This window comes from Pristiophorus japonicus, chromosome 14 (assembly GCF_044704955.1).
Source record: "Pristiophorus japonicus isolate sPriJap1 chromosome 14, sPriJap1.hap1, whole genome shotgun sequence".
Taxonomy (NCBI): Eukaryota; Metazoa; Chordata; class Chondrichthyes; family Pristiophoridae; genus Pristiophorus; species Pristiophorus japonicus.
The window spans coordinates 182,159,215-182,186,745 of NC_091990.1; the positions used below are offsets into that span (position 1 = coordinate 182,159,215).

Here is a 27,531-nt window from a genome sequence, read left to right on the forward strand (position 1 = left end):
GGAAGAGAGGCAGGCAGTCGGACTGAACGCCCCCCTCGACCGCCCGCTGCCTGGACCGGCTGATGGCACCCTTGGCCATGCCCAGGAGCAGTCCTACGAGGAGGCCCTCGGACCTGCCCGCTCCCCTCCGCACAGGGTGCCCAAAGATCAGGAGTGTGGGATTGAAGTGCAACCAGAAATTGAGGAACAGCCCCTTCAAATAATGGAACAGGGGCTGAAACCTCGTACATTCAATAAAAACATGGAACGCGAACTCTTCCAGACGGCAGAAATTGCAGGCGGCCTGGGAGCCCGTGAACTGACTTAAAAACTTAATGCACGGGACTGCTCTGTGCACCACCCTCCAAGCCAAGTCCCCAATAAATAGTGGGCGGACTCCCGCCTAGAGTGCACTCCATTGGGGACCCCCGCCTCCTCTGGATGGCAAGATGGTGCGCCATGGCGTGTCCGGACGGCAGACGAGGATGGCAAGGTGGCGAGTGTGCAGGAGCAGCCCGTACAGGAAACCCCTCCTCGTGGAACTGAAAGGGTAACAGCCTGTGGGCATACTCACAGTGCCTAAATTACACTTCATCGTTTCTCATTTTTGTTAATGGGTTGCTCTGCCATATTTCATTAAATGAGAGATTTTGCCATTGGGGAATATACTTACAGGTCAATTTTCTCATGGAAATGCACCACATTGTTATTTCAATCATCACCTGCAGGGGTTTATACTGCTGAATTATAACACTCCATTGCAAACACTGTTTGATACTATGATGTAGTTTTTCTATCAGTGGCAGTGATAAAGATATGTGCTGCGGAGCTGGACGTGTATCAGTTCCACACTATGACTGTGACATGCTTCTGATTCCAACCGAAACAAAATGATAAATCATTTTGAAGAATAAAAGTGCTGTAAGTTTTTCCAAAACTTTCTGGATTGCACTCACACAACAACCAGACTGGTTTACATGCCAAGCAGGCCAATGGGAAATCACACCGAAATTTCCTGTGTTTTTCATCCGCCTACACGGAATGTAAAAACCTGCGTGAAGAAACAATGCAAATACCGTTTAGTCAATCGGGGCTCTGGGCATAGCACTATGAAAGCATAGGACAGACTCCATTGTTCAGAGTGGAGTGGAAAGTAAGTGGCAAACTTCTTTTTCTCAATTAAAAAAAATACCTTTAAAGTATTTCCGGTGTCTCAACAGCATTTCCATTTTCACAGAGAGAAATGAGCAGTCAAGAGATGCCAAGCAAGTCTGGCACCAACTTGCAACTTTGTGGATGGAAACCTGCAGGCTTTCATGGAGGAATAATAGACCAGGCAGGACCAGCTCCTGAGCTAGTTCGAATAGTCAGCTGTGGCACATGGAGGGCGAGGTACTGAGTGCCACCCATGTGACCCCAAGAACGGCCGACCAATGGCCAGAAGAAATTCAATGACTTGACCAGCGATGAAAAGGTATTCACCATTCTCTCCTTTTCTTACATTACAACAGTGACTACTCTCCAAAAGTACTTCATTGGCTATAATGAGCTTTAAGACGTCCGATGGTCGTGAAAGGCTCTAAATAAATCCAAGTCTTTCTTTCTTCCTTGCATATATTGGTTAATGCCACACTCCAAACGCTCTGAAAACAGCACTAACATAAGTGGCACTTCAGTTAGAACCTGGCTTAAGGGCACCTATAACACCCACAACTGGTGTTCTCTAGAGTTTAGAAGAATGAGAGGTGATTTTATTGAAACATATAAAATTCATGCAGGGCTTGACAGGATAGATGCAGGGAGGATGTTTCCCCGGGCTGGGGAGTCTAGAACCAGGGGTCACAGTCTCAGAATATGGGGTCGACCATTTAGGACTGAGATGAGGAGAAACTTCTTCACTCAGAGGGTGGTGCTTCTTTGGAATTCTCTCCCTCAGAGGACTGTGGAGGCTCAGTCGTCGAGTATATTCAAGACAGAGAGCGATAGAAATTTGTATATTAAGGGAATCAAGGTATATGGGGAGATAGTGTAGGCAAGTGGAATTGAGGGAGAAGATCAGCAGTAATCTTGTTGAATGCCAGAGCAAGCTCGAGGGGCCGAATGGCCTACTCCTACTCCTTGTTCATATGTACTTATGACTGTAATATATATGCCCACACAGTTCCCCAATCGCACAGCAACTAATTAACATAACTGCCAAACATGCTAGACCTATTGACTGCGATGGAACTGAATATCTGGAGCTGCGTATAACGGGCGGCCAATCTGATACCGTCAGCTTTGCGCCATCGCCCAAGACAAATTTCGAGGCCAAGATATATTAAATTTATACACAGTAAGGTCAAGATAGAAACCATATTTGGACTAAATGTAATTTTCTTATGATTGACATTATTTCCATTGAATAATTCTATGTAATTTCAGCAATGAAAGTAGCTGTCCTGTGTAACCTTAGTGATTGGAAAATAAAATGCACACTTGTGCACACTGCACTCATTTCCCATGATGCCTCACTTTGAAGGTTTATCGAATGTGAGACTTCACTTCCTATTTTTTCATCTGTAAAAATATACTGGCACATTATAATATATTACAAATAAATAACCTTATATTTTCCAGACACGTTCAGTCTCAGACGATTGTGGAGGATGACAGCATCCACATATTATTGCAGCTACTCCACGATAACTAAGAATGCCTGAACTTTTGATAGCGTGCTCCTACAAAAACTAAGTACAAGTATATTGCATTTTTAATGAGCTGTCCGTGAATTTGAATCATTAACAATGGATAAAACTGTTGAAAATATCACAAATGTTCATTCAACTGGCAACGAAAGAAGCAATTAATCACAGAATAGGCAAATACTTAATGAAGAAAAAAAATTATCCTCGATATGATGCTTCAACTGAATTTGTCTATCTTTCTGATGAGTACAACGAGGATTATAAGAGGGCTATAATTGGCAATGTGTACTGACCTGTATCTCATGGGTTAAAGCCAGCTCCACCATCTGACTAAAAGAGTGACTAAAGGATGTTATGGTTTCAAAAATCTCAACTTTCATAGATGCTAATGTTGTTTCATCTTCGACATGCATGCAACTGTAAGGAAAGAAGATGCAAAAATGTTACATCACAACAGTGACACAAATTAAATTTAATATTTAGGATTAATTTCCAATCTATCAACGGGGCCAGAAAAAATGTCAATTTCCCTGTGTAGGTTATTTATTTTTTCAATTGAAACAATAATAATATTAGAGTAATAAAGATATTCAGGTGATGACATTTGTTTTACTGCAATAAAATTCACCGCATAGAACTAAAATAAACACAACTTTAAATAAATACATGATTAAACACTTTACTTATGCTCACCTGGCTTCTTCCAACTACTCTCCATTTTGTTATCTTAACTATTTTAGGGTTTCAATTCCTTTTAAAAAAATACCTTTTATTGCTTACAATTTTTTCTGTCCCTTCCGGGTCCCACAATCTGTTTTGGAGATTGGGCCCAAAGCAAAATGATTGGCTGTGTTATAATGTGATTCTAAAAAGGGCATTTTTTTAGCTATTTTTTTCATAGATGTGAACAGGTCAATCTTTGATCAAACCGAAAGGATGGCTGCAGGAGGAACTGCTTCACTGATCTACATCAGCAACTCAATCACATCTGGGCAAGATCATTCATCCAAAGTACAGGAAGGGTTAATAAAGGTGATAATAATACTTGCTTCTATATATCACCTTAATTCATCTCAATATCTTTAAATGTTTCCCTAACCCTAAACAATTAATTATCTGAAGTGCAGTGATAATGGCAAATAGTGTCGCTCCCGCAACATCCCAGAAATAGCAGTGAGGAGAATAGCCAGTTAATATTGTTAGTCAAACTGGTTGAGGAAGCAAGAATGAGCAAGACACCAGAAGGACTGTGTGCTCTTCTTTCTACAGTATCATAGGATTTTTAACATCCACCTGAATGGGGGAACTTAAAACAATCACTATCACTAAAAAAAAAGTACTCAGTAAAATAATGGGACTATAGGTAGACGTCCCCTGGACCTGATGGCTTGCATCCTAGGGTCTTAAAAGAAGTGGCTGCAGAGATAGTGGATGCATTTGTTGCAATCTACCAAAATTCCTGGATTCTGGAGCAAATGTACCTGGTACAGCAGTATTGGAAAACAGCAAATGTAACACCCCTATTTAAAAAAGGAGGGAGACAGAAAGTAGGAAACTATAGACCAGTTAGCCTACATCTGTCGTTGGGAAAATGCTGGAGTCCATTATTAAGGAAGCAGTAGCAAAATATTTGGAAAAGCATAATACAGTCAAGCAGAGTCAGCATGGTCTTATGAAAGGGAAATCATGTTTGAGAAATTTGCTGGAGTTCTTTGAGGCTGTAATGAGCAGGGTGGATAAGGGGGAACCAGTGGATGTGGTGTAATTGGACTTCCAGAAGGCATTCGATAGGGTGCCACATAAAGGGTTATTGCACAAAATAAGAGCTCACGGGATTGGGGGTAATATATTAGCATGGATACAGAATTGGCTAACTAACAGAAAACAGAGAGTCGGGATAAATGGGTCATTTTCCAGTTCGCAAAGAGTAACTAGTGGGGTGCCGCAGGGATTGGTGCACTCATTTCTTTTGTTCTTATGTAACCTTAAGGATGGAACCTCCAACAATACAGCAGTGTATTAGTATTGTACTGGTGTACCACCTTTAATAAGGAGCATAAACCCTCTGACCCAGGGATCAGTATTATCTATTGAGCCAAGTTTGACACACAGGGCATAAAATCACGGCCTCTCCGGGTGCATACGATGTGCGCACGTACCCGTAGACACACCACAAATTCCGGGTTTAGGTATGAACTGCGCGTGCGCCTAAACCCGGAACTTGTGATCTGTCAACATTTCTTTTGACAAATTGCACGCATCCCCGGGAGAAGGGCCTTTGTGGCGGGGATTTGGGCTATTTGCCCAACTCCTGCCCAGCGAATGTCCTTAAAACTCTTATGCCTGTTAAAAACGTAAAGCTTGCTTTTACGAGCGTAAAAGTTTTAAAAGATAGAAAGATAAAATCGTATCAATAAATTTTATATTAAAAACCCTGTCCATTAAGGTAAGTTTAGTTTTAGCTCTATAAAAACATATTTTTAAAAAATAATAATTTTTGTCCAAAACAAGTTCAATTCATTTTAAATATGTGAAGTGTTTATTTATTTATTTAAAATGTTTGTGCTTTGGGGGTATCCCCATTCATAGAAATGGTGATCGCCATACAAATGGAACTCACCATTACTATGAATGTGGATACACTATTTTCATTGGTTGGTCCGGCCCAGATGATCCCAGGCTGCACATACGCTCCTGGAATACGTGTGCCTTTGCACTGGGCTGCGCATCGAGACCTCAGAGCAGAAGTCAAGTCTTTGTTCCTCCGGGACCACCAGGTACATTTGTAAATATTTTTGTGGTTGGAGGTATCCGACCACAATTTAAGGGCCTCGGTTCATTATAATAATTAATGATAAAGATTAAGACATTGCAAAATTACAATTCAACAATCATGATCAAAACCAGTTAATAAAATCATACATGTGTTTCACAGCTTTTCATGATCAACACATGATACCATTGAAACATTTACCATATTGTTCCTATATCAATAAGTATTTCATATCAATTGTGGCTAAGTTGAATCTCAGTGAAATGTAGATGTGGTATAGGAGCAGCCTTGCTTTGTACTGAAACTAAGAATCGATGTGGTACTACTGCAATGAAGGTTTGGTCAAGGAATAATATACAGGGAGTTGGAATATTTTCAGCTTAGTAAATTTTCATATTTGTGGCTTAAGTATTTTTGCCCACTGTTATTTTTCAGACCTGTAGATATGAATGTGGAGTCAGATGTATATTCAATTATTGTAAATGTTCAAGGTGTTTCAAATCTTGAAGGATTTAGATAGAGTAAATAAAGAGAAACATTTTCCGATGGATGAAGGGTCAATTACTAGAGGGATAGATTTAATATGATTGGCAAAAGAACCAGAGGTGACACGAGAACAAACTTTTTTACACAATGAATGGTTAGGATTTGGAATGCATTGCTGGATAGGGTAGCAGAAACAGTAGCTTTCAAATAGGCATTGGATAAATATTTGAAGGAGAAAGAATTGCAGGGATATCGGGAAAGAGCGGGGGAGTGGGACTAACTGGATTGGTCTTCGAAAAGAGCTGGCACAGACCCTTGTTCCCTGTCATTTTTATTTGGGCCACACAGCCCCGTTTTAATATGGCGCGGTCTATTCAAAAGTCTGCACATGCGTAGTTTTTACAATTTAAAAGTCGGGACCCCTGGAGCGCTGAGTGGCCACGCAGCTTGAAGGGAACATTGGCGCAGACTTCGTCCCGCTCTTGTAGCCACTGTGTTGAGATGGCTGCTTTAGTTAAGCTTCTGGTCAATGGTGACACCATGATGTTGATAGTGGGGGGGGACTTTGGTGTTGGTGGTGCTACTGAAGGCTAAGGGGAGATGGTTGGTTTTTTTCTTGTTCGAGATGCCATTACCTGACACTTATGTTTTCTGGTAGTTGTCAGCTCAAGTCTGGATGTTATCCAGGTCCTGCTGTAGGCTGGCATGGGCGAGTTCATTATCAGGTGAGAATGGAGCTCAACACTGTGGAATCTTTGGTGAACAAATCCACACCTGACCGTATAACAAGAGGACGTGATAAAGAAGCTGAAGATGGTTGGGCCAAGGACATTAGTGATGACTAACCTCCGACAAAATAAACGTCTTCCTTTGTCAGTTATGACTGAGCTATGGCAGGATTTTTGCTTTTACCCCCCATTGATCTCAATTTTGTTCAGCAACTGGTCCTAAACTCCATTGAATGCTGCCTTGATGTTGAGGGCAGCTAATCTCACTATTCTTCAACATTTTGTTCTTGCTGTTTTGTCTAGATCAAGGCTGTGATGAAGTCTGGAGCTGAATGCTTCTGGTGGAACCTGAATAGGGGTCACTTGATGGCGCTGTTGATAATTCACTTTTCTGATGATTAGGAGGAGGCTGACAAAATGTTAATTGACTGGGTTAGATTTATGGATTTTGTGGATAGGATATACTTGGATAATTTTCATCTTGTCAGGTAGATGCCAATAGCTGTACTGCAACTATTTGGCTAAAGGAGTGGCAAGCTATGGTGTACAGGTGTTCAGCACCACAATGCTTTGAGGTTTGTTTGAAGGATCTTGTGTTGGAGCTCATAAGAAAATACTGCAGCAACCACTAACAACTTATATTTATATAGCGCCTTTAACATAGTAAGATGTTCCAAGGAACTTCACAGGAGCGTTATCAATTAAAATTTGACACCAAGCCACATAAGGAGATATAGGACAGATGATTAAAAGCTCGGTTAAAGAGGTAGGTTTTAAGGAGCATCTTAAAGGAGGAAAGAGAGGTTGAGAGGTCGAGAAGTTTAGAGAGGAAAGCGCAGCTGTCAATGGTGGAGCGATTAAAATTGGGGCTGCTCAAGAGACCAGAATTGGAGGAGCGCAGATATTGCAGAGGGTTGTAGGGCTGGAGGAGATTACAGAGATAGGGAAGGGCAAGGCCATGGAGAGATTGAAAACAAGGATGAGAATTTAAAATCGAGGTTTTGGTACAGCTGTGCCACTGGCATCTACCTGACAATGTGGAAAATTGTCCAGGTATATCCTAGCCACAAAAAAAGGATAAAGCAACTTAGTTAAAGTATAGTGTCCACTATCACATAGCTCTAGACATTGTAACGATGATATAAGCAGACAATAATTAATGCTAACTCCTGCTTTGGGGGCTAATTTCTATAAAGCATTTATGAATGAATCCACTATGTATGGGTTCAGGGACACATTTCTGAACTAGTTTCTGAATGATTACGTTTGAAAAGGCTCTGTAGTTACTCTCAGGTTTCTGACAAAATTAACACTCTGATACAGCCTGTTGTACTTCAATAGAAATATAATGTCATCCAGCTGCAAAATGAAGTTTGAGATTAGAATAATCATATTTTATTCAATTTATATCCAACATAAGAACTTTAACAATGAGCAATAATGTAGAAATGTCATATTCAAGAAGGCAAACAATGAAAGTGTTCAAAATAGAGGATTGCAATACAGGCTGGGGAAACAGGATTTACCTTTCGGTTATTGTAGTTAGGTCAGTGCATTGCTCTATTAAAATCTTTTCAAACTGCAGAAAAATAGAAAAACACATGGCAATTGGCAATGCGATAGGAATATTGCATGTACAACACAATATGTGCTACAGTTGAATTCTAATCATATTTGTTGGTCTTTAGACATTCCATTATTGTATTTTGGATAGTGCTCATCTTTATCTCAGCTAATCTAATAATGGAGTTACAGAAATTACAGTTTGCATAATCTACCACAAGATATTGGTCTGAGTTTGTTTTTCTTATTTAAAAATGATTACATTATATGTATAGTAGTGAGGTATATAATTTAGCATCTTTCTCAAAACAATTCTCAACTATCTAGACAATCTTGCTTAGAATCAAAGTCAGACTGGGATAAATGTCTCCTCTTTCTGCTAATGGTGAGAGTCCCATGAGAAATGAACTTGTACAATCTCCAGACATTTTGCAGCATGGAAAAAGCCTTCAGCATAAAACTATGATAATTCAGCAGTATACCGCACTAAGTTGGCAGAGAAGTTGTAACATTTGCTGTTGGAAAGAACACATCATATTGAGACCACCAGAGAGTGCTCTTTTGCAATGATGGTTAAGGCAAATTGCTGTGGTATTAGAGGAAGAAAATAAATTACAATAAACTTCAATTAATACTAGAGTAGCTAAGCAGTTGTTGCCTTGTTCTTCAGACGACTACGGAATCGCTGTAAGTCACAGGCAGTGTGGTACTAACATCCCCAGCATTGAAGCACTGACCACACTTGATCAGCTCCGCTGGGCAGGCCACATTGTTCGCATGTCAGACACGAGACTCCGAAAGCAAGTGCTCTACTCGGAACTCCTTCATGGCAAATGAGCCAAAGGTGGGCAGAGGAAATGTTACAAGGACACCCTCAAAGCCTCCCTGTTAAAGTGCAACATCCCCACTGACACCTGGGAGCCCCTGGCCAAAGACTGCCCGAAGTGGAGGAAGTGCATCCGGGAGGGCGCTGAGCACCTCGAGTCTCATTGCCGAGAACATGCAGAAATCAAACGCAGGCAGCGGAAAGAGCGTGCGGCAAACCAGTCCCACCTACCCTATCCCTCAAAGACTATCTGTCCCACCTGTGACAGGGACTGTGGTTCTCGTATTGGATTGTTCAGCCACCGAAGAACTCATTTTTAGAGTGGAAGCAAGTGCTCCTCGATTCCGAGGGACTGCATATGATGATGATGATGATGAGGTACTAAGCCATATAGATCAAAAAGTTTCCAGGTTTCATTGTGATTTAGGCATTTTTAGCCAAGGCAACAGTTAATCTGCAGAATTAACCCAAGCATCACTTAGCTAAGGAAGGGAAGAAAATCTGACAGAATTCATGCTTCTGACACTACTGAGTGACTTGCTGAAAGATACACTTGCACCAACGTTAGGGAAAGCAGATTGGGCTCTGTTGTATTGCCCTCCACAGCTAAGCAACAAACTGACATTCACGGTCTAGGCTCATACACAAAGGTAGAAGAGGTCTGCTAGCATTCGCTGCACCCTATCAATAGTAGTGTCCTTAGGAGGGTAGGAGAGAAAATGAGAGAAAAATTGAGGAAAATAAAAGATTGCAGTGTAATTCTATTACATTAGCATACCTTACAAAAAATGTTCAATATATAATGAGTCAGTGAGAGGATACAGTACTATATTCTCTGATATAAATTTGCTTCAAATTTTAATACCATGTTTGTTGTTTATTTAATGCTATGTCACTCAGCTAATTAAAAAGTATGTTGAATCATGTTCTTCCTTCACATGATAAGCAATTACTCAGGGGGCAGGTCATGGTCCGTGAATCTACTGAGTTGATATCTACGATGTTGAGAACTGAACATCTGACCTTCTGAAGTTCATAATTATTTGTCTGTTCTACGAACAATAGCAGAACATTTGTATTTGAAATTGTGTTTGCATTTCTGTATTCCCAAGCTCAACATAAATATTATTTATAATTACTTACAAATTCATGTCTAAAGTAATTTTGAAGTGAGTTTTTCATTACATAAGAGAAATGAAGAGCAAAGGCAAAGCACAATCTTACTGTTATAAACTATTTAATTGTTTGTCTCTTCAGATACAGAACTTTTCTCCCTAATTTAGAAGTGTGTATTAAATGAATTATAATTTTCAGTGTAATAATAGTATGCATTTATCTTTCCAATAAAAAAGTTTATAGCCACAACTGCAACAACGAGCATTTATATAACACCTTTAACATGATTAAACATCCCAAGGCACTTCACGGGAGTGTTAGCAAATAGAATTTGACATCGAGCCACATAAAGAGATATTCGGACAGGAAAGAGGAAGGTTTTAAGGTGCGTCTTAAAGGAAGAGCGAGAGATAAAGAGACAGAGAGATTTAGGGAGGGGTTTACAGATCTCAGGCACTAGGCAGCTGAGGGCACGAAGGTGGAATGATTAAAATCAGGGATGCGCAAGAGGCCAGAATTGGAGGACCTGAGAGATCTCGAAAGGTTGTAGGGGTGGAGGAGGTTCCAGAGGTGGGGAGGGGAGAGGCTATAAAAAGATTTCAAAACAAAGCTGAGAATTTTAAAATCGAGGCGTTGCCAGACCAGAAGCCAATGTAGGTTAGCAAGCAGTCTGATGGATCCAAGTAAATAAACTGTTCCAATTTCCCTCAGAACAAGTGACGTCTGTTGGGTGTAGTTTACAGAAAGGCAGTACAACAACCAGACCTCTAGAATATGAATTCTAGCTGGCCCTCGTTACCCAATCATATGACCATGTCATTACTAATATTACACTGAAACATAGACATAGAAACATAGAAAATAGGTGCAGGAGTAGGCCATTCGGCCCTTCTAGCCTGCACTGCCATTCAATGAGTTCATGGCTGAACATGCAACTTCAGTACCCCATTCCTGCTTTCTCGCCATACCCCTTGATCCCCCTAGTAGTAAGGACTTCATCTAACTCCTTTTTGAATATTTTTAGTGAATTGGCCTCAACTACTTTCTGTGGTAGAGAATTCCACAGGTTCACCACTCTCTGGGTGAAGAAGTTTCTCCTCATCTCGGTCCTAAATGGCTTACCCCTTATCCTGAGACTGTGACCCCTGGTTCTGGACTTCCCCAACATTGGGAACATTCTTCCTGCATCTAACCTGTCTGAACCCATCAGAATTTTAAACATTTCTATCAGGTCCCCCCTCATTCTTCTGAACTCCAGTGAATACAAGCCCAGTTGATCCAGTCTTTCTTGATAGGTCAGTCCCACCATCCCGGGAATCAGTCTGGTGAACCTTCGCTGCACTCCCTCAATAGCAAGAATGTCCTTCCTCAAGTTAGGTGACCAAAACTGTACACTACTCCAGGTGTGGCCTCACCAAGGCCCTGTACAACTGTAGCAACACCTCCCTGCCCCTGTACTCAAATCCCCTTGCTATGAAGGCCGACATGCCATTTGCTTTCTTAACCGCCTGCTGTACCTGCATGCCAACCTTCAATGACTGATGTACCATGACACCCAGGTCTCGTTGCACCTCCCCTTTTCCTAATCTGTCACCATTCAGATAATAATCTGTCTCTCTGTTTTTACCACCAAAGTGGATAACCTCACATTTATCCACATTATACTTCATCTGCCATGCATTTGCCCGCTCACCTAACCTATCCAAGTCACTCTGCAGCCTCATAGCATCCTCCTCGCAGCTCACACTGCCACCCAACTTAGTGTCATCCGCAAATTTGGAGATACTACATTTAATCCCCTCGTCTAAATCATTAATGTAACAGAAGAATGTAATAAAAAAATGCTATTCAGCATATTGAAGATTAGTGCTCTCATATTCTCATTATAGCATGCAACTGTATTTTGAACCCTGCCCCAATGTTTGCAATAATTTTAAGGTCAGTTGTCCTAAATCACATGCCAAAAGAATTTGTTTTATCTTTCTATAACTTTGTTCATTTTTCCTAATTTCTTTCTCTGGTTTCATTACTCAATTATTTTTCTTCAGAAGAGGCATCAAAACAATCATTGTTAATTGCAGATCAATTAGTTTATATCAGTAACTGATAAAGATATAGAATCAATTAGCAGAACCATGAAGTATTAGAATCTAACTAGAATCCGATCATTTTAATCATGCTCATCTTAATTTTACTTCTCAACAAAGTGATTTTTATCTTTTATTCTAAGCCCTATAGGGCAAGACTTTCGATTTACATCGATATCGCCCAAAAATGGGCAATTTTTCTGGTGTTAGTGGTTGTATTATTTTGCGGGATCGCCGGAATATCGCCCATTTTAGAAAACGCTAGTTTCGCCTTTTTAATTTGGGTGATAGCTGTAGCAATGTGAAATGGGCGATAGTGATTTATTCCGTTGTGCAAGGCCGGTGTCCATAGCAACAGCCATTCTGCGCATGCGTGTTTTTTTTTAAGTGATTAACTTTTCCCGCGATTCATGAGGTCAGGAGTCATCTGCGCATGCTCAGAACCCCAAAGCCCTCTCACACTGTGCCTCCCTGGTCATAGAGAAGTTTATAAAGTCCATCCTGTGAGCGTAAAGGGCTTCAGTCACCTGTCGAATGCAGCAATGTGTGGCGTGCTGCGAGATGCTGCAAATGCTGTCAGCTGAGGCCTGAAAGGAGCCCGATGCATAGAAGGAAAGTGCTGCAGTAACCTTAACCTCAATGGGCAGTGTGGCCCTGATAGTGACCTGATGGTGCTGCTAGACTGCAGATCTCCCTTGATGAGCTGGCATATCTCACTGATGACCTCCTTTCGGAAGCGCAGCCTCCTAAGGCACATGTTATCGGACAAGTCCAGGTATGATCGCTTACCCCTGCAAGTGTGTCGGGTTTAAGGTCTCCTCCTCCTCAGCAATCTGCCATCCCTTTGATTGGGCACATAATGCTCTTCAATAAACCTTCTCCCATCTCTATTCTGCAGCATGTGAGTAGTCATAAATACCGGCTGAGAAATTACAGGCCACATTACTATAAATGCCCTAATATGTCTTCCAAATTATTAAATTGTCCTCTATAAACGCAATATAAATTCAAAATTCACCACAATATGATTAGACGGTTGTCAAGATTTTAAAACGACCTTAAAATCACTCATGAATTGCTTCAATGCTCCCATCAACTCGAAGCAACCTTTTATTAAAAGTCCACCGATTTACAAAATGGCGTCCATGCCGCTGGGTTAAGGTCAGGTGAGTGCAGCTTTTCTTGAGCGTCTTTTTGGGTGAGCGATCATTTGGACGGTATATGGGCGAGATGCCGAAAGTAGCTCTCGGCGATAATCTGGGCGGTATTTGACCGTTAGTTTCCATTGTAAACAGTCTTCTGGGCGGTGCACGAGTGATGATGTCAGATTTTATTAAAAAAATATGGGTGGGCGGTTCAGCTAATTCCCGGCGATAATTGTATGCCGAAAGTTGTGCTGACAATAAATGGGCAATAATTGGCATTAGTTTCCATTTATAATCAAAGATGGATGGTAAACTCAATCTCAGCTGTTAAATGGGCGGTAAATGGGAGGATATATGCCGAAAGTCTAGCCCATAATATAGTCTGTTAGTATTTGATGATCAAAAGAGTACAGTGGGATCCGTTCTATTGTCAATGCATATCCTAATGGCATCGTGGCTCCACAGGTTGGGCTACAAACGAGTTGGAGCGGTGGGCTACTTCAACCTCCAGCACGAGCTGCTCCAAGTGTGCGACAATTTTGAGATGGGCGACTGGGTGACGTCATCAAAACCCTGGTCGCCGTTTTGGAGCGTGGGCAGGAACATCGGGAGGACCAAGGTACAGAGGAGTGGGAAGGTCGGGGCGGAGGAGCGGCGAGAGTTTGTGGCAGAGGTGCGACAGACGAGGGTACGGGGCCCAGAAGAGCCGAGGGCCTAGGGGCAGCACGGGCCAGCCCACACTGAGATATGTGCGTGCGCTAGGTCCGTGCAGCAGAGCAGGTCTCCAGTCGTCTTGGCTAACCCTTGCCACTGGACCAAGACCTAGCTCAATGAAGCCCGTGTGGTGGCTGGTGTGCAACGGTCACCACACGCTAAAAATAAATCCACGCACAGGCATCTTCCACCCCCTCAATTGGAGTTCAAGACTGGAACATCGGGTCCTTCATTGAAACACCTGTGAACTCATGGAAGCAAGTCATCCTCGTTCGAGGGACGGTCTATGATGATAATAATGGTACAAAAGGTTCACTCGTCACTGGTGGTATGCTGGCTAAGATTACTTTGCAGATAAGGTCACATTTTAATTCATAGGAAGTGAAGCTTGCCAAGTGCCTCGAGCTGGAGCGCCTGTTGTTCATAATCTGCATAGAATATCTGCACTCAGAAACAAAGTATAATTTGGTCAATTTTGATGTTTATACTAAATTTAGGGGCAAGGCAGTCAAAACTGATGATGCAAACAACGAACTACTGAAGGCGCTTGATACAATTCGCGAGTAGAAGAACTATGGCAAATTAAATTTAATACAAATAAAGGCAAGGTATTACACATTAGAAGAAATAATGGGAGTCAAATGTATTCAATGGTATTGAGCTAGCTCAGTGAGATTGAAAGTAATCCGGGAGTTACAGTTGACTCCACACTTAGCACATACAGTCATTGCAAAGCAATAATCAATAAAGCTAACATAATGCTAATCAAAATGAGGTAGAAGATCAGCCATGATCTTGTTGAATGGCAGAGCTGGCTCGAAGGGCCAAATGGCCTACTCCTGCTCCTATTTCTATTGTTCTGATGCTAAACTGGTTCAAAATTGAGACTGCACAGTGCTCTGGTCACACCTTGAGCATCTTGAGTCTCCAAGGCACAAAAAAATTCCAAGCCCTGGAGATGGAATATCAGAAAACTGAGTCATAGGGACAGGCCGGAACAGCTCTTCTCCTCAACCCTGAAAGAAGATGAATAAAGTGAGTGCAATATGAAGGTAAATCTGGAACATTATTTTAAGTTACTCAATGAATGCAGGACATGAGTTAGCAAAAGGCGAGTTCATCATGCAAAAAGTAATCAATACCTGTAATTGTTTTCTGGATAGTTTAGTAGAGGTAAAATTACTGAAATCACTCAAGAGTCAACAGGGAAGGAACATCATGCTGCCTCTTTGACTTCCTGCTCTCTTGACCCTATTCCCACCAAACCGCTGACCACCCATCTTCCGTTTCTGGCTCCCATGTTAGCTGACATTGTTAACGGTTCTCTCTCTTCAGGTACTGTCCCTCTCCCTCAAATCTGCCGTCATTACCCCTCTCCTCAAAAAGCCAACCCTCGATCCCTCCGTCCTTGCAAACGACCGCCCCATCTCCAACCACCCTTTCCTCTCCAAAGACCTTGAACGTGTTGTCACCTCCCAAATCCGTGTTTGAGTCCCTCCAATCCGGTTTCCACACCTGCCACAATACCGAAACGGCTCTCATCAAAGTCACAAATGACATCCTTTGTGACCGTGACAAAGGCAAACTATCCCTTCTTGACTTATCTGCAGCCTTTGACATGGTTCACCACTCTATCCGGTGATAGTTCGGAAGAGAGCTCCAGACTGCAGGAAGATATCAATGGACTGGTCAGGTGGGCAGAACAGTGGAAAATTGAATTCAATCCAGAGAAGTGTGAAGTTATGCATTTGGAGAGGGCTAACAAGGCAAGGGAATACCCAATAAATGGTAAGACACTGAGAAGTGCAGAGGAACAAAAGGACTTTGGAGTGCATGTCCACAGATCCCTGAAGGTAGCAGGCCAGTACAAAAGGTGGTTCAGAAGGCATACTTGCCTTTATTAGCTGAGGCACAGAATACAAGAGCAGGGGGGTTATGCTTGAACTATATAAAACACTAGTTAGGCCACAGCTAGAGTACTGCATGCAGTTCTGGTCACCACATTGCAGGAATTATGTGATTGCACAAGAGAGGATACAGAGGAGATTTACGAGGATGTTGCCTGGACTGGAGAATTTTAGTTATGAGGAAAGATGGGATAGGCTAGGGTTGATTTCTTTGGAACCGAGGAGGCTGAAGGAAGATCTTTTTGAGGTGTATAAAATTATGAGGGGCCCAGATAGAGTGGATAGGAAGGACCTATTTCCCTTAACAAAGGGGCCACCAAACAGGGGCATAGATTTAAAGTAATTGATTGGTGGTTTAGAGGGGATTTGAGGGGAAATGTTTTCACCCAAAGGATGGTGGGGGTCTGGAACTTGCTGCCTGAATGGGTGGTAGAGGCAGAAACCCTCATAGCATTTAAAAAATACTTGGATATGCTCTTGAATTACTGTAACCTAAAGACTATGGACCAAGAGCTAGAAAGTGGAATTAGGCTAAATAGCTCTTTGTCAGTCGGCACGGACACGATGGACCAAATGGCCTCCTGCTATGCTGTAAATATCTATATTCTATGATTCTATCTCGCCTCTGAGTCAGAAGGTTGTGGATTCAAGGCCCACTCCAGAGACTTGACCTCAAAAATCTAGGCTGACACTCCGGGCAGTGCAGAGGAGTGCTGCACTGCCGGAGGTGCCATTTTTCGGATGAGACGTTAAACCGCATCCCTGTCTGCTCTCTCAAGTGGGCCTAAAAGATCCCATGGCACTATTTCAAAGAAGAGCAGGGGAGTTAGCCCCGGTGTCCTGGCCAATATTTATCCCTCAGTTGACATCACTAAAACAGATTATCTGGTCATTACCACATTGTTATTTGTGGGAGCTTGCTGTGCGCAAATTGGTTGCCGCATTTCCTACATTACAACAGTGAGTACACTTCAAAAAGTACTTCATTGGCTCGAAAACCCTTTGTGACATCCTGCATTCATAAAAGGCATTATATAAGTGCAAGTCTTTCTTTTTTGTTGGCATCATCAGCTTCCTGCTCTTCGTCTTCAACCTACCCGTCTTCTTCCTCATCCATGGATTCGTCTGTCGATAATCTGTGCTCTGTGCCTTGTTTGTCCTGCAGCTCCAAACCTCGCTACTGCGTAATGTTGTGTCGAGTGCAGCATACCACAACCATTCTGGACATCCTGGCTGGTGCATACTGAAGGGCACCTCTACATCTGTCCAGGCATCTGAAGCGCATCTTGAGCATGGCAACGGCTTGTCCGATGACACCTCTGGTCGGTCATATCTTAGTGCTCTCAGGCTTTCATTATTCAGGTTTCTCAGAGGTGACATCAGCCAAGTTTGAAATGATTACAGCTTGCCTCCGAGCAGCCATCACTTAAGTCTGCTTCCAGGTCCAAAGACATCAGGGAGCTTGGACTGCTGCAGGACGAAAGCATCACGGCAGCTCCCTGGGAATCTTGCGCACACCAGCAGAAATATTTATTTGTGGTTGCACAGCACCTGGCACTGATGGAGTGGAGGCACTGATGGAGTGGAAGCCCTGGCGGTTCACGGATACTCCTGGTTGATCTGGGGCTGCACAGATTGCCACGTGTGTGCTGTCCATGATGCTCTGTACCTGTGCGAGATGCTCCTTCTGACTAGCATCATCACAGGAGAAAATCATAAAATTGGCGGCCCCGGCAAACAATTTTTCAGTCACCTGCCTTATGCATTTGTGAGCCGCCAAATGGGAAATCCTGGAGATGTCTCCAGCAGAGCCTGGAAAGATGCAGAGACAAAATAGTTGAGGGTGGTGGTCACTTTGACAGCCACTGGTAACACGTAGCCACCAAGCTCAGCAGGGAGCAGGCCTTCCTCTTGGAGGCTGTGGATATCAGTCCCTACCTGACGCGACAACCTGAATCTCCAGAAACCCTGGTGTTCCGACATGTCAAGGGGAAGCTGAGTCGGGTCCTGTTGCCTCATGTGTCATGGATAGTGCCTCCTGCGAGTTGTACCCCACTCTGCTGCTCACTGCTCCCCACTAGGCAGCTGAAGACACGGCCACCAATGGTTGCGCAGTTATAATCAGGGATGCTCAAGAGGCCAAAATTGGAGGAGCGTAGACATCTCGGGGGGTTGTGAGGCTGAAGGAGATTACAGAGATAGGGAGGGGCAAGGCAATGGAGGGATTTGTAAACAAGGATGAGAATTTTGAAATCGAGGCGTTGCTTAACCAGCAGCCAATGTAGGTCGGCGAGCACAGGGGTGATGGGTGAGCGGGACTTGGCATGGGTTTGGACAAGAGGAGCCAAGTTTTGGATGACCTCAAGTTTACTTAGGGTAGAATGTGGGAGGCCAGTCAGGAGTGCTTGGAGTAGTTAAGTGTAGAGGCAACAAAGGCATGGATGAGGGTTTCAGCAGCAGATGAGCTGAGGCAGGGGCGGAGACGGGCGATGTTACGGAGGTGGAAATAGGCGGTTTAATTATGCTGCCGATATGTGGTCGAAAGCTCATTTCAGGGTCAAATATCACACCTTGGTTGCCAACTGTCTCGTTCAGCCTCAGACAGATGCTGGGGAGAGGGAGTCGGTGGCTAGGGAACGGAGTTTGTGGTGGGACCCAAAGATAATGGCTTCTGTCATCTCAATATTTAACTGGAGAAAATTTCTGCTCATCCAGAACTGGTGTCGGACAAGCAGTCTGACAATTTAGAGACTATGGAGGGGTCGAGAGAAGTGGTGGTGAGGTAGAGCTGGGTGTCATCAGCGTACATGTGGAAACTGACTCCGTGTTTTCAGATGTCGCCAAGGGGCAACATGTAGATGAGAAATAGGAGGGAGCCAAGGATAGATCCTTGGGGGACACCAGAGGTGATGATGCGGGGGCGGGAAGTGAAGCCGTCACAGGAGATTCTTTGGCTACGATTAGCTAGATAAGAATGGAACCAGGCGAGTGCTGGTGGTGAGGTAGAGCTGGGTGTCGTCAGCGTACTTGTGGAAACTGATGCCGTGATGCTGGAGGCGCTGAAGGAGAATGGAGTGCCATTTGTGACTTTGATGAGAGCCGTTTCGGTACTGTGGCAGGGCCGGAAACAAGATTGGAGGGATTCAAACACGGAATTGCGGGAAAGATGGGCACGGATTTGCGAGGCAACATGTTCAAGGACTTTGGAGAGGGAAGGGAGCTTGCAAGCACAGTGGAGTGAAGGGTTGTTTTTTTGAGGAGAGGGGTGATGACGGCAGATTTGAGGGAGTGGGGGACAGTACCTGATGAGAGAGAACCGTTAACAATGTCGGCTAACATGGGAACCAGAAACAGAAGTGTGATGGTCAGCACTTTAGTGGGAATAGGGTCAAGGGAGCAGGAAGTGGGTCTCATGGACAAGATGAGCGTGGAGAGGTCAAGAGGGGAGATCAGCGAGAAACTGAGAGAGATGCGAGTTCAGGGCTAGGGCAGGGGGAAACCGCAGAGGAAGTTTGGCCCGGTGGGCTAGGGGAAGGATGGGAAGTGACAGAGGCAACTGATTGGATGGTCTCAATCTTTGAGACAAAGAAGTCCATGAGCTCCTCACACTTCTTGTTGCAGCTGAGTGTGGTGGAGACAGAGCAGAGGGGTTTAAGAAGACGGTTAGTAATAGAGAATAGTAGCCTCAATGAACAGTGTCTGAACAGACACACATCACAGGAAAGAAATGCATGGAAACTAGTCTTATCTTGGTAAGGTATTCATACCCTTCCTGCTACACTGGTTTTTGACAGCCAATTAAATAGGAAATTTTATTTTGAACGAACTATCACCAATATGAATTCATATAAAGTAACATTGTGAAGGAACCTGTGTAAACTAGTTTAGCCGGTCAGACATGATTGAAACAATCAAATATGATTTAGTATAGTTGTCTCCTTTGATGAGATTGATTAGATTTGGATGCATGCCATCCTTGTGTATTGGCCTTCAACAAAGCAACTTCATTTCAGAACAAAGGGAACCTCCACAGTGCTTCCCTTTCCCTCAAATGATTGACTGGTTTGAGCAGAATCTGTCACATCATTAACTTACCTGATTCATCTTTTTCTCGGTCTATATAGTGCTGATTCTGCAGGAAGTGTCATACATATGATTTCCAAAAATGCAAGATCGTGTCATGACTCAGTTTATCTACAAGTGTTTCACATCAACCTACGGTTGTGAAGTTGTCTTCTTAGCTGTATTTTTCTATGTTAGTGAGTAATGAATATGTTAACCACGAACCTGCAAATCGACGCATCTCATTGAAAGTGCCGGGATACACAAGCTCGGCCGACAAACCCGGGGGCCGGAGGAGATTCCGTCATTTGCCTGCCGACACCAGGTGCCCACAGCACTGTGAGTACATCTAGATGTCAGAAACTCCAGCGAATGTGGCTGTGTCAGGATGGGTGGGGGGATGGGAGGGGGGTGGGAGGTTCTGCCCTCCACCCCCCCTCACTCCACAATATCTGGGAGGTGTCAGGCTCCGCCTCCACTCTACACTATCTAAACGGTTCCCCTAGATTCTATTTAATAGTTAAAATTATTTGCATAGAAGGAAATAAAAGTATTATTTTCGAACAATCAATAGTTATTAAAGTGTCTCTTTCCTAATAAAAGTTAAAGCTTCACACCTGACATACGGAGATATTCCTCCCGCAGATTGGAAACAGGCGAATGTGATGCCCATATCAAAAAGGGTGAGGAAACAGACATCGGCACCTCTAGACCCATTGGTCTTAACTTCCATTTTGTGTAAAATAATGGGAATAACTATCAGGAACGAACATGGCGTTTATCCATAGAGTAAAAACTTTGTAAACATCAGTCAACTAGATTCAGGAGGAGATGATCCTGTCTGACTAATTTCCTCGAATCCTTTGAGAAGTGACAACCCAAGTGGATTGTGGAAAGCTCGATGTTGTGGTGTACCTTGACATCCAAAAGACTTTTGATCAAGTTATGCACAAGATGCAACCCAGGGCCAATAAGGGGACAAAATGATGGTAATAGCTATTGGATAAATACCTGAATGGGAAAAATTTGCAAGGCTTTAGGAAAGAGCGACAAATTGGATAGCACAGGCACGATTGTATGTCCTCGCCGCACAGCACTGCCCCGCAGCCATCAAGATCCATGGCGCGGCCCTGGACAACGTGGACCATTTCCCATACCCCGGGAGCCTCTCATCAACGAAGGCAGACATTGATGCGGAGATTCAACACCGCCTCCAGTGCGCCAGTGCAGCCCTCGGCCGCCTGAGGAAAAGAGTGTTCAAAGACTAGGCCCTCAAACCTACCACCCAGCTCATGGTCCACAGGACTGTAGTAATACCCGCCCTCCTGGATCAGAGGCATGGACGATGTACAGAAGACACCTCAAGTCGCTGCAGATATATCACCAACGATGTCTCCGCAAGATCCTGCAAATCCCCTGGGAGGACAGGTGCACCAACATCAGTGTCCTCGCCCAGGCTAACATCCCCAGCATTGAAGCACTGACCACACTCGATCAGCTTCGCTGGGCAGGCCACTTAGTTCGTATGCCAAACACAAGACTCCCTAAGCAAACGCTTTATGCGGAGCTCCTTCACGGCAAACGAGCCAAAGGTGGGCAGCGGAAACATTATAAGGACACCCTCACAGCCTCCCTGGTGAAGTGTGACATCACCACTGACACCTGGGAGTCCCTGGCCGAAGACCGCCCGAGGTGGAGAAAGTGCATCCGGGAGGGCGTTGAGTTCTTCGAGTCTCAACGCCGCGAGCGTGAAGAGGTCAGACGCAGGCAGCGGAAGAAGCGTGCGGCAAATCAGTCCCACCCCTCCTTCCCGCGACGAATATCTGTCCCACCTGTGACAGGGTCTGTGGCTCCCGTATTGGACTGTTCAGCCATCAAAGGACTCACTTTAGGAGTGGAAGCAAGTCTTCCTCGATTCCGAGGGACTGCCTATGATGATGATGATGATTCTATGAAATGTGAGCAGCCACCCACACATGAAATGCAGCTGGATAGAAAATTCTGTGCTAAAGGAATCGAGTGTATAACCTGCTTGCCCAATTTTCCACTCCCTCTGTATCCAATCTACTGTTCATGGAACTGGCACAGTTCAGCATGGGATTGGTCCTGTAAACCTTAGGAGCGTTTAAAACAAAATTGGATGCTACGCTAGGAGAGTCAGAGTATTGGAGGAATGAGCTGACTTGAATTAAGTGAGTAAATATTTGTGATCTTATACTCACTGTACACAATTACAGTTTACAATCTTTCTAGAATATGTGAAGCACATTGAAAACTGAAAGTTTCCACAAAAATACAGTTCCGAAGAAAAATTCTTTAAAAATCTGAATAGTAGATTGCTCGGCTATGACATTTAAAATATTTGGATGTCAAAAGTAAGAGTAAAAGAAAAGAAAACTTGGATTGATATAGCGCCTTTCATGACCACCAGATGTCTCAAAGTGCAGTCAATGAAGCACTTTTGGAATGCAGTCACTGTTGTGGGGTGCGGGAGGCCTGGAGGTCGGTGAGGAGCAGAGATTGGCGAGGGGTGGATGTAATGTCCTTACTCTACAGCATGAAACCACACGAGGCACATTCCAGGGACAAGGCCACTCTGTGACCTTAACTCTTTATTACAGGACTCCAGAAGTGATGACCCTGCGTGGGAACTCCCTTTATATACCTGTGTGATCAGGTAGGGAGTATCTCCCACAAGTTCACCCCCTGTGGTCAAGGTGTGCCTCGAGGTTGAGTGTATACAGTAATATAGTGGTGTTACATTGTAGTTACAAACATGACAGTGTGGGAGGAGCGGAGGTTGGCAAGGAGCGGGAGGAGCGGAGGTTGGTGAGGAGCGGGAGGAGCGGAGGTTGGTGAGGAGCGGGAGGAGCGGAGGTTGGTGAGGAGCGGGAGGAGCGGAGGTTGGTGAGGAGCGGAGGACAGGACCAGCGAGGTCGAGGCCCAGAAGTGGCAGAGCATGGGCCAGCAGTGGGCTCGGGGCCCAGAGAAGGAGCAGCACAGAAACAGCGAGGTAGTGTGGCCGCCACTGTGTGCTATGAATCCCAGGGAGAGAGGATCTGCGGGAAGGAGAAAGGAGAACAGTCGGAGTATGTATGTGCGTATGTACTAGACCCATGCAGTGGAGCCAGGTCTCCAGTCATCTTGGATCCCCTTGCCATTGGACCCTGCTCTGCCAAGCCCGTGTGGTGGCTGGTGTGCAACGGCCACCCCACGTTAAAATAATTCACATATAGGCATCTTTCACCTTTCAAAATGAAGTTTGGGACCTGGAACATCAGGATCCTCATGGACAACCCCCACAGCGACAGACCGGAATGTCACACTGCTATCGTTGCCCGGGAACTCAGACGTTTTGACGTAGACATCACCACCCTAAGCGAGACCCAGCGGGCAGGGGAAGGCCAGCTCAAGAACAAGGTGGTAGTTACACCTTCTTCTGGAAAGGTAAACCAAAAGAAGAACACCGCCTCTGTGGGGTAGGCTTCGCCATAAACAATGAGCTAGTGGGCCGTCTCAGAGACTCCCCTTGTGGGATAAACGAACGCCCCATGACTCTTTGGCTCACCCTAACCCAGAACTAGTGCGCTACGGTCTTCAGCGCGTACGCCCCAACAATGGAAGCTACAAACAAGACAAAAGAGGAATTCTACTCCAGCCTTGAGCCAAGTCCCAATGGGCGACAAACTGATCCTCCTTGGCGACCTCAAGGCCACAGTTGGAAATGACATAGACCTCTGGGGAGGTGTGATCGGCAGAGCCGGGGTCGGGAAAACCAACTCCAATGGTACCCTCCTCCTGACGAAATGCATAGATCACATCCTTGTCATAACCAACACCTTGTTCCGTCAGAAAGACAAGTACACGGCTTCATGGCAATACCCTCACTCGAAGCACTGGCATCTGCTAGACTATGTCATCATCCGAGTGAGGGACGGCATCACCCATGCCATGACAGGAGCTGACGACTGCTGGACAGACCGCCGCCTAAACCATTCTGTCATCATCATCAACGTAGCCCAAAACAGTGACGGTAACAGAAACAATGCCGCAGGAAAATCAACGCTGGAGCACTCAAAGACCCTGCTAAGAAAGCCCTATTCAGCCAGCGCCTCGCAACCAACCTGATGACTCCCAGTGAGTCTGAGACACAGAGTGTCCACAGTGCCTGGTCTGACCTCAAAGCCTCCATAATGCGAAGAGACGCTTGGCCACTCGACCAGGAAACACCAAGACTGGTTCGACGAGAATGACCAGGAGATCCAGGAGCTAATAAGCCGCAAGCGCAAGGCCTTCTTGAACTGGAAACAGCAACACAGCTTGAAAGTTGGAAAGAATCTCTACAGGCGCCTGAAGGCCGAGGTCCAACAAAAACCCACGATCTAAAGGACAGATAATAATAATAATAACTTCTGTTTATATAGCGCCTTTAATGTAGTAAAACATCCCAAGACGCTTCACAACACTGTTACAGACAAACAGATAAATTTGACACCGAGTCACAGAAGAAATTAAGGCAGATGATCAAAAACTTTTTTAAAGAGCATCTTAAAAGAGGAAAGCGAGGTAGAGAGGCGTAGAGGTTTAGGGAGGGAGTTCCAGAGCTTAGGGCCCAGACAGCTGAACGCACGGCCACCGATGGTTGAGCAGTTATAATGAGGGATGTTCAAGAGGCCAGAATTTGAAGAGCGCAGACATCTTGTGGGATTGTGAGGCTGAAAAAGATTACAGAGATGGGGAGGGGTGGAGAAAGCGCAGTAGATCCAGCAGCTAGCCGACAACCCCAACATGCGCAGTCAAGATCACCTACAGCCCAAGCACCCAAGGCCCTACCCCACTGCTGGCTAAGAATGGAGAGGTACTCATCAAGGACAGAGAGGCAGTCAATGCCCGCTGGAAGGAGCACTTCGAAGGTTTCCTTAATCGAGACTGTGTCTTCGACGCAAGTGTCCTCGACTCCATCCCGCAGCATGCCACCCACCACCATCTCAGCACAACCCCAGCCCAGCCTGAGGTAGAAAAGGCCATCCGAAAACAGAAAAACAAAAAGGCTTCAGGAGCAGATGGAATCCCTGTTGAGGCACTAAAACATGGAGAAGCACTATTGGTGCGAATACATGGCCTCATTTCTCTTATATGGAAGGAGGAGAGCATGCCATGGGATCTCAGAGAGGCTGTAATCATGACCATCTTCAAGAAAGGTGATGTCCGATTGCGGTAATTACAGAGGAGTTTCCCTGCTGTTGGCCACAAGGAAAGTCATCACAAAAATCCTCCTCAATCGCCTTCTCCCAGTGGCTGAAGAGCTCCTCCCAGAATCGCAATGTGCATTCCGCCCACCAAGGGGCTCAATGAACATGATCTTCACTGAGTGACAACTATAAGAGAAATGCAGGGAACAGCACCAACCCCTGTACATGGCCGCCTTTGACCTCACAAAGGCCTTCGACACTGTCAACCGTGAGGGATTATGGAGCATCCTCCTCAGATTCGCTGCCCTCAAAAGTTTGTCACCATCCACCACCTGCTTCATGAAGACATGCAAGCTGTGATCCTGACCAATGGATCCACCACAGACACAATTCACGTCCGGACCGGGGTCAAGCAGGGCTGTGTCACTGCCCTAACACTCTTCTCGATCTTCGTCGCTGCAATGCTCCATCTCACCCTCAGCAAGCTCCCCGTTGGAGTTGAGCTAAATTACAGAACAAACGGGAATTTGTTCAACCTCTGCCACCTCCAGGCCAGATCCAAGGTTGTCCCATCCTCAGTCATTGAATTACAGTGCGCAGACGACGCCTGCGCACACTCAGAAGCCAAACTACAAACCATCGTCAACACCTTCACTGAAGCATACGAGAACATGGGCCTTACACTAAACATCCATAAGACAAAGGTTCTCTACCAACCTGCCCCCGCCACACAGCACTGCCCCCCGGTTATCAAACTCCACAATGAGGCCTTGGACAACGTTGGCCATTTTCCATACCTCGGGAGACTACTGTCAATAAGGGCAGACATCGACGACAAGGTCCAGCACCGCCTTCAGTGCGCCAGTGCAGCCTTCGGTCGCCTGAGGAAGAGAATGTTTGAAGATCAGGACCTCAAACCCGGCACCAAGCCCATGGTCTACAGTGCAGTGGGGATACCCGCCCTCCTATATGGTTCAGAGATTTGGACTATGTACAGCAGGCACCTCAAAACACTGGAGAAGTACCACCAACACTGCCTCTGCAAGATCCTGCAAATCCACTGGCAGGATAGGCGCACCAATGTTAGTGTTCGCGCTCAGGCCAACATCCCCAGCATCGAAGCATTGACCACACTCAATCAGCTCCGTTGGGCAGGCCACATCGTCCACATGCCTGACACGAGCCTCCTACAATAAGTGCTCTACTAGGAGCTTCGACACGGTAAGTGAGCCCCTAGGTGGGCAGAGGAAATGCTTCAAGGACACCCTCAAAGCCTCCTTGAAAAAGTGCAACATCCCCACCGACACCTGGGAATCCCGGGCCCAAGACCGCCCAAAGTGGAGGAAAAGCATCCGGGAAGTCGCCGAACACCTCGAGTCCCTTCGCCGGGAGCAAGCTGAAGCCAAGTGTAGACAGCGGAAGGAGCGCACAGCCCAAACACCCCACCTCCCGTTCCTTCAACCACCATTTGCCCCACCTGTGACAGAGACTGTAGCTCCTGCACTGGACTCTTCAGTCACCTGAGTACTCATTTTTAATGTGGAAGGAAGTCATCCTCGACTCCGAGGGACTGCTTAAGAAGAAGAAGAGGAGAAGAAGTAGGAAAAATATAGTAAGATCAACCTAATACTTATACAACAATCAGAAATGTAAAACATATGTATGTAGGGGGAAGACAAGAGAAAGGGTATGAGAAACAGGAGATGGCATGAATAGATACAAAGAATATATTAACAGAGAAACAAAAGTTATATACTCTATATGGTTAAAAATGGACAGGAACATGCAGATATAATGCATGGAGGAGAGACAGCAAAAACAAATGGAAAGGAAGAAACCCAGTAACATGACTGCTCAAAGCACGCAAGTGTGATACTTCAGTCTGATATTATTCTAATCTCTCAGCTGTCACTTCTGTGTAAACGAGTAGGCCAGTGACACCTTTGTTCTTGGTTTTTTCCTTGCAGTATTTTGCCATTCACCTTCTTAATATTCAGAAATAGCTCAAGTAGGCTTCTATGCCTTTTTCTTTTTCTATTCTGACAATTTAACTTGACAGTGTAGCATTCAAAATCTCAATAGTTGAATAGAAATGTATTGATTAATAACCAATTAGATAGTTAGAATCTGTGGGTCACACTGAGGCTAACTTTTTGAAGACCTGTTCAATTATTTCTACAGATATTTTAAAAAATATATAAAATGTCGCCCTCCAACCATACTAAATGAATTTTGATCTTACAAGCAAGCTGGTTCTACATTACAG

At 44.7% G+C, this 27,531-nt stretch overlaps 1 protein-coding gene across 1 annotated transcript in view; it reads right to left on the reverse strand.

The window, feature by feature from the left end:
- LOC139279559 (protein inscuteable homolog) overlaps positions 1–27,531 on the reverse strand; it is a 321,510-nt gene that overhangs the window by 291,729 nt on the left and 2,250 nt on the right. Inside the window, exons 2-3 of the mRNA XM_070898683.1 lie at positions 8,180–8,232; positions 2,960–3,083 (exon numbers count right to left, since the gene is read on the reverse strand). Of these exons, the coding sequence (XP_070754784.1) occupies positions 2,960–3,083; positions 8,180–8,232 (177 nt within the window). The remainder of the gene's footprint in view (positions 1–2,959; positions 3,084–8,179; positions 8,233–27,531) is intronic.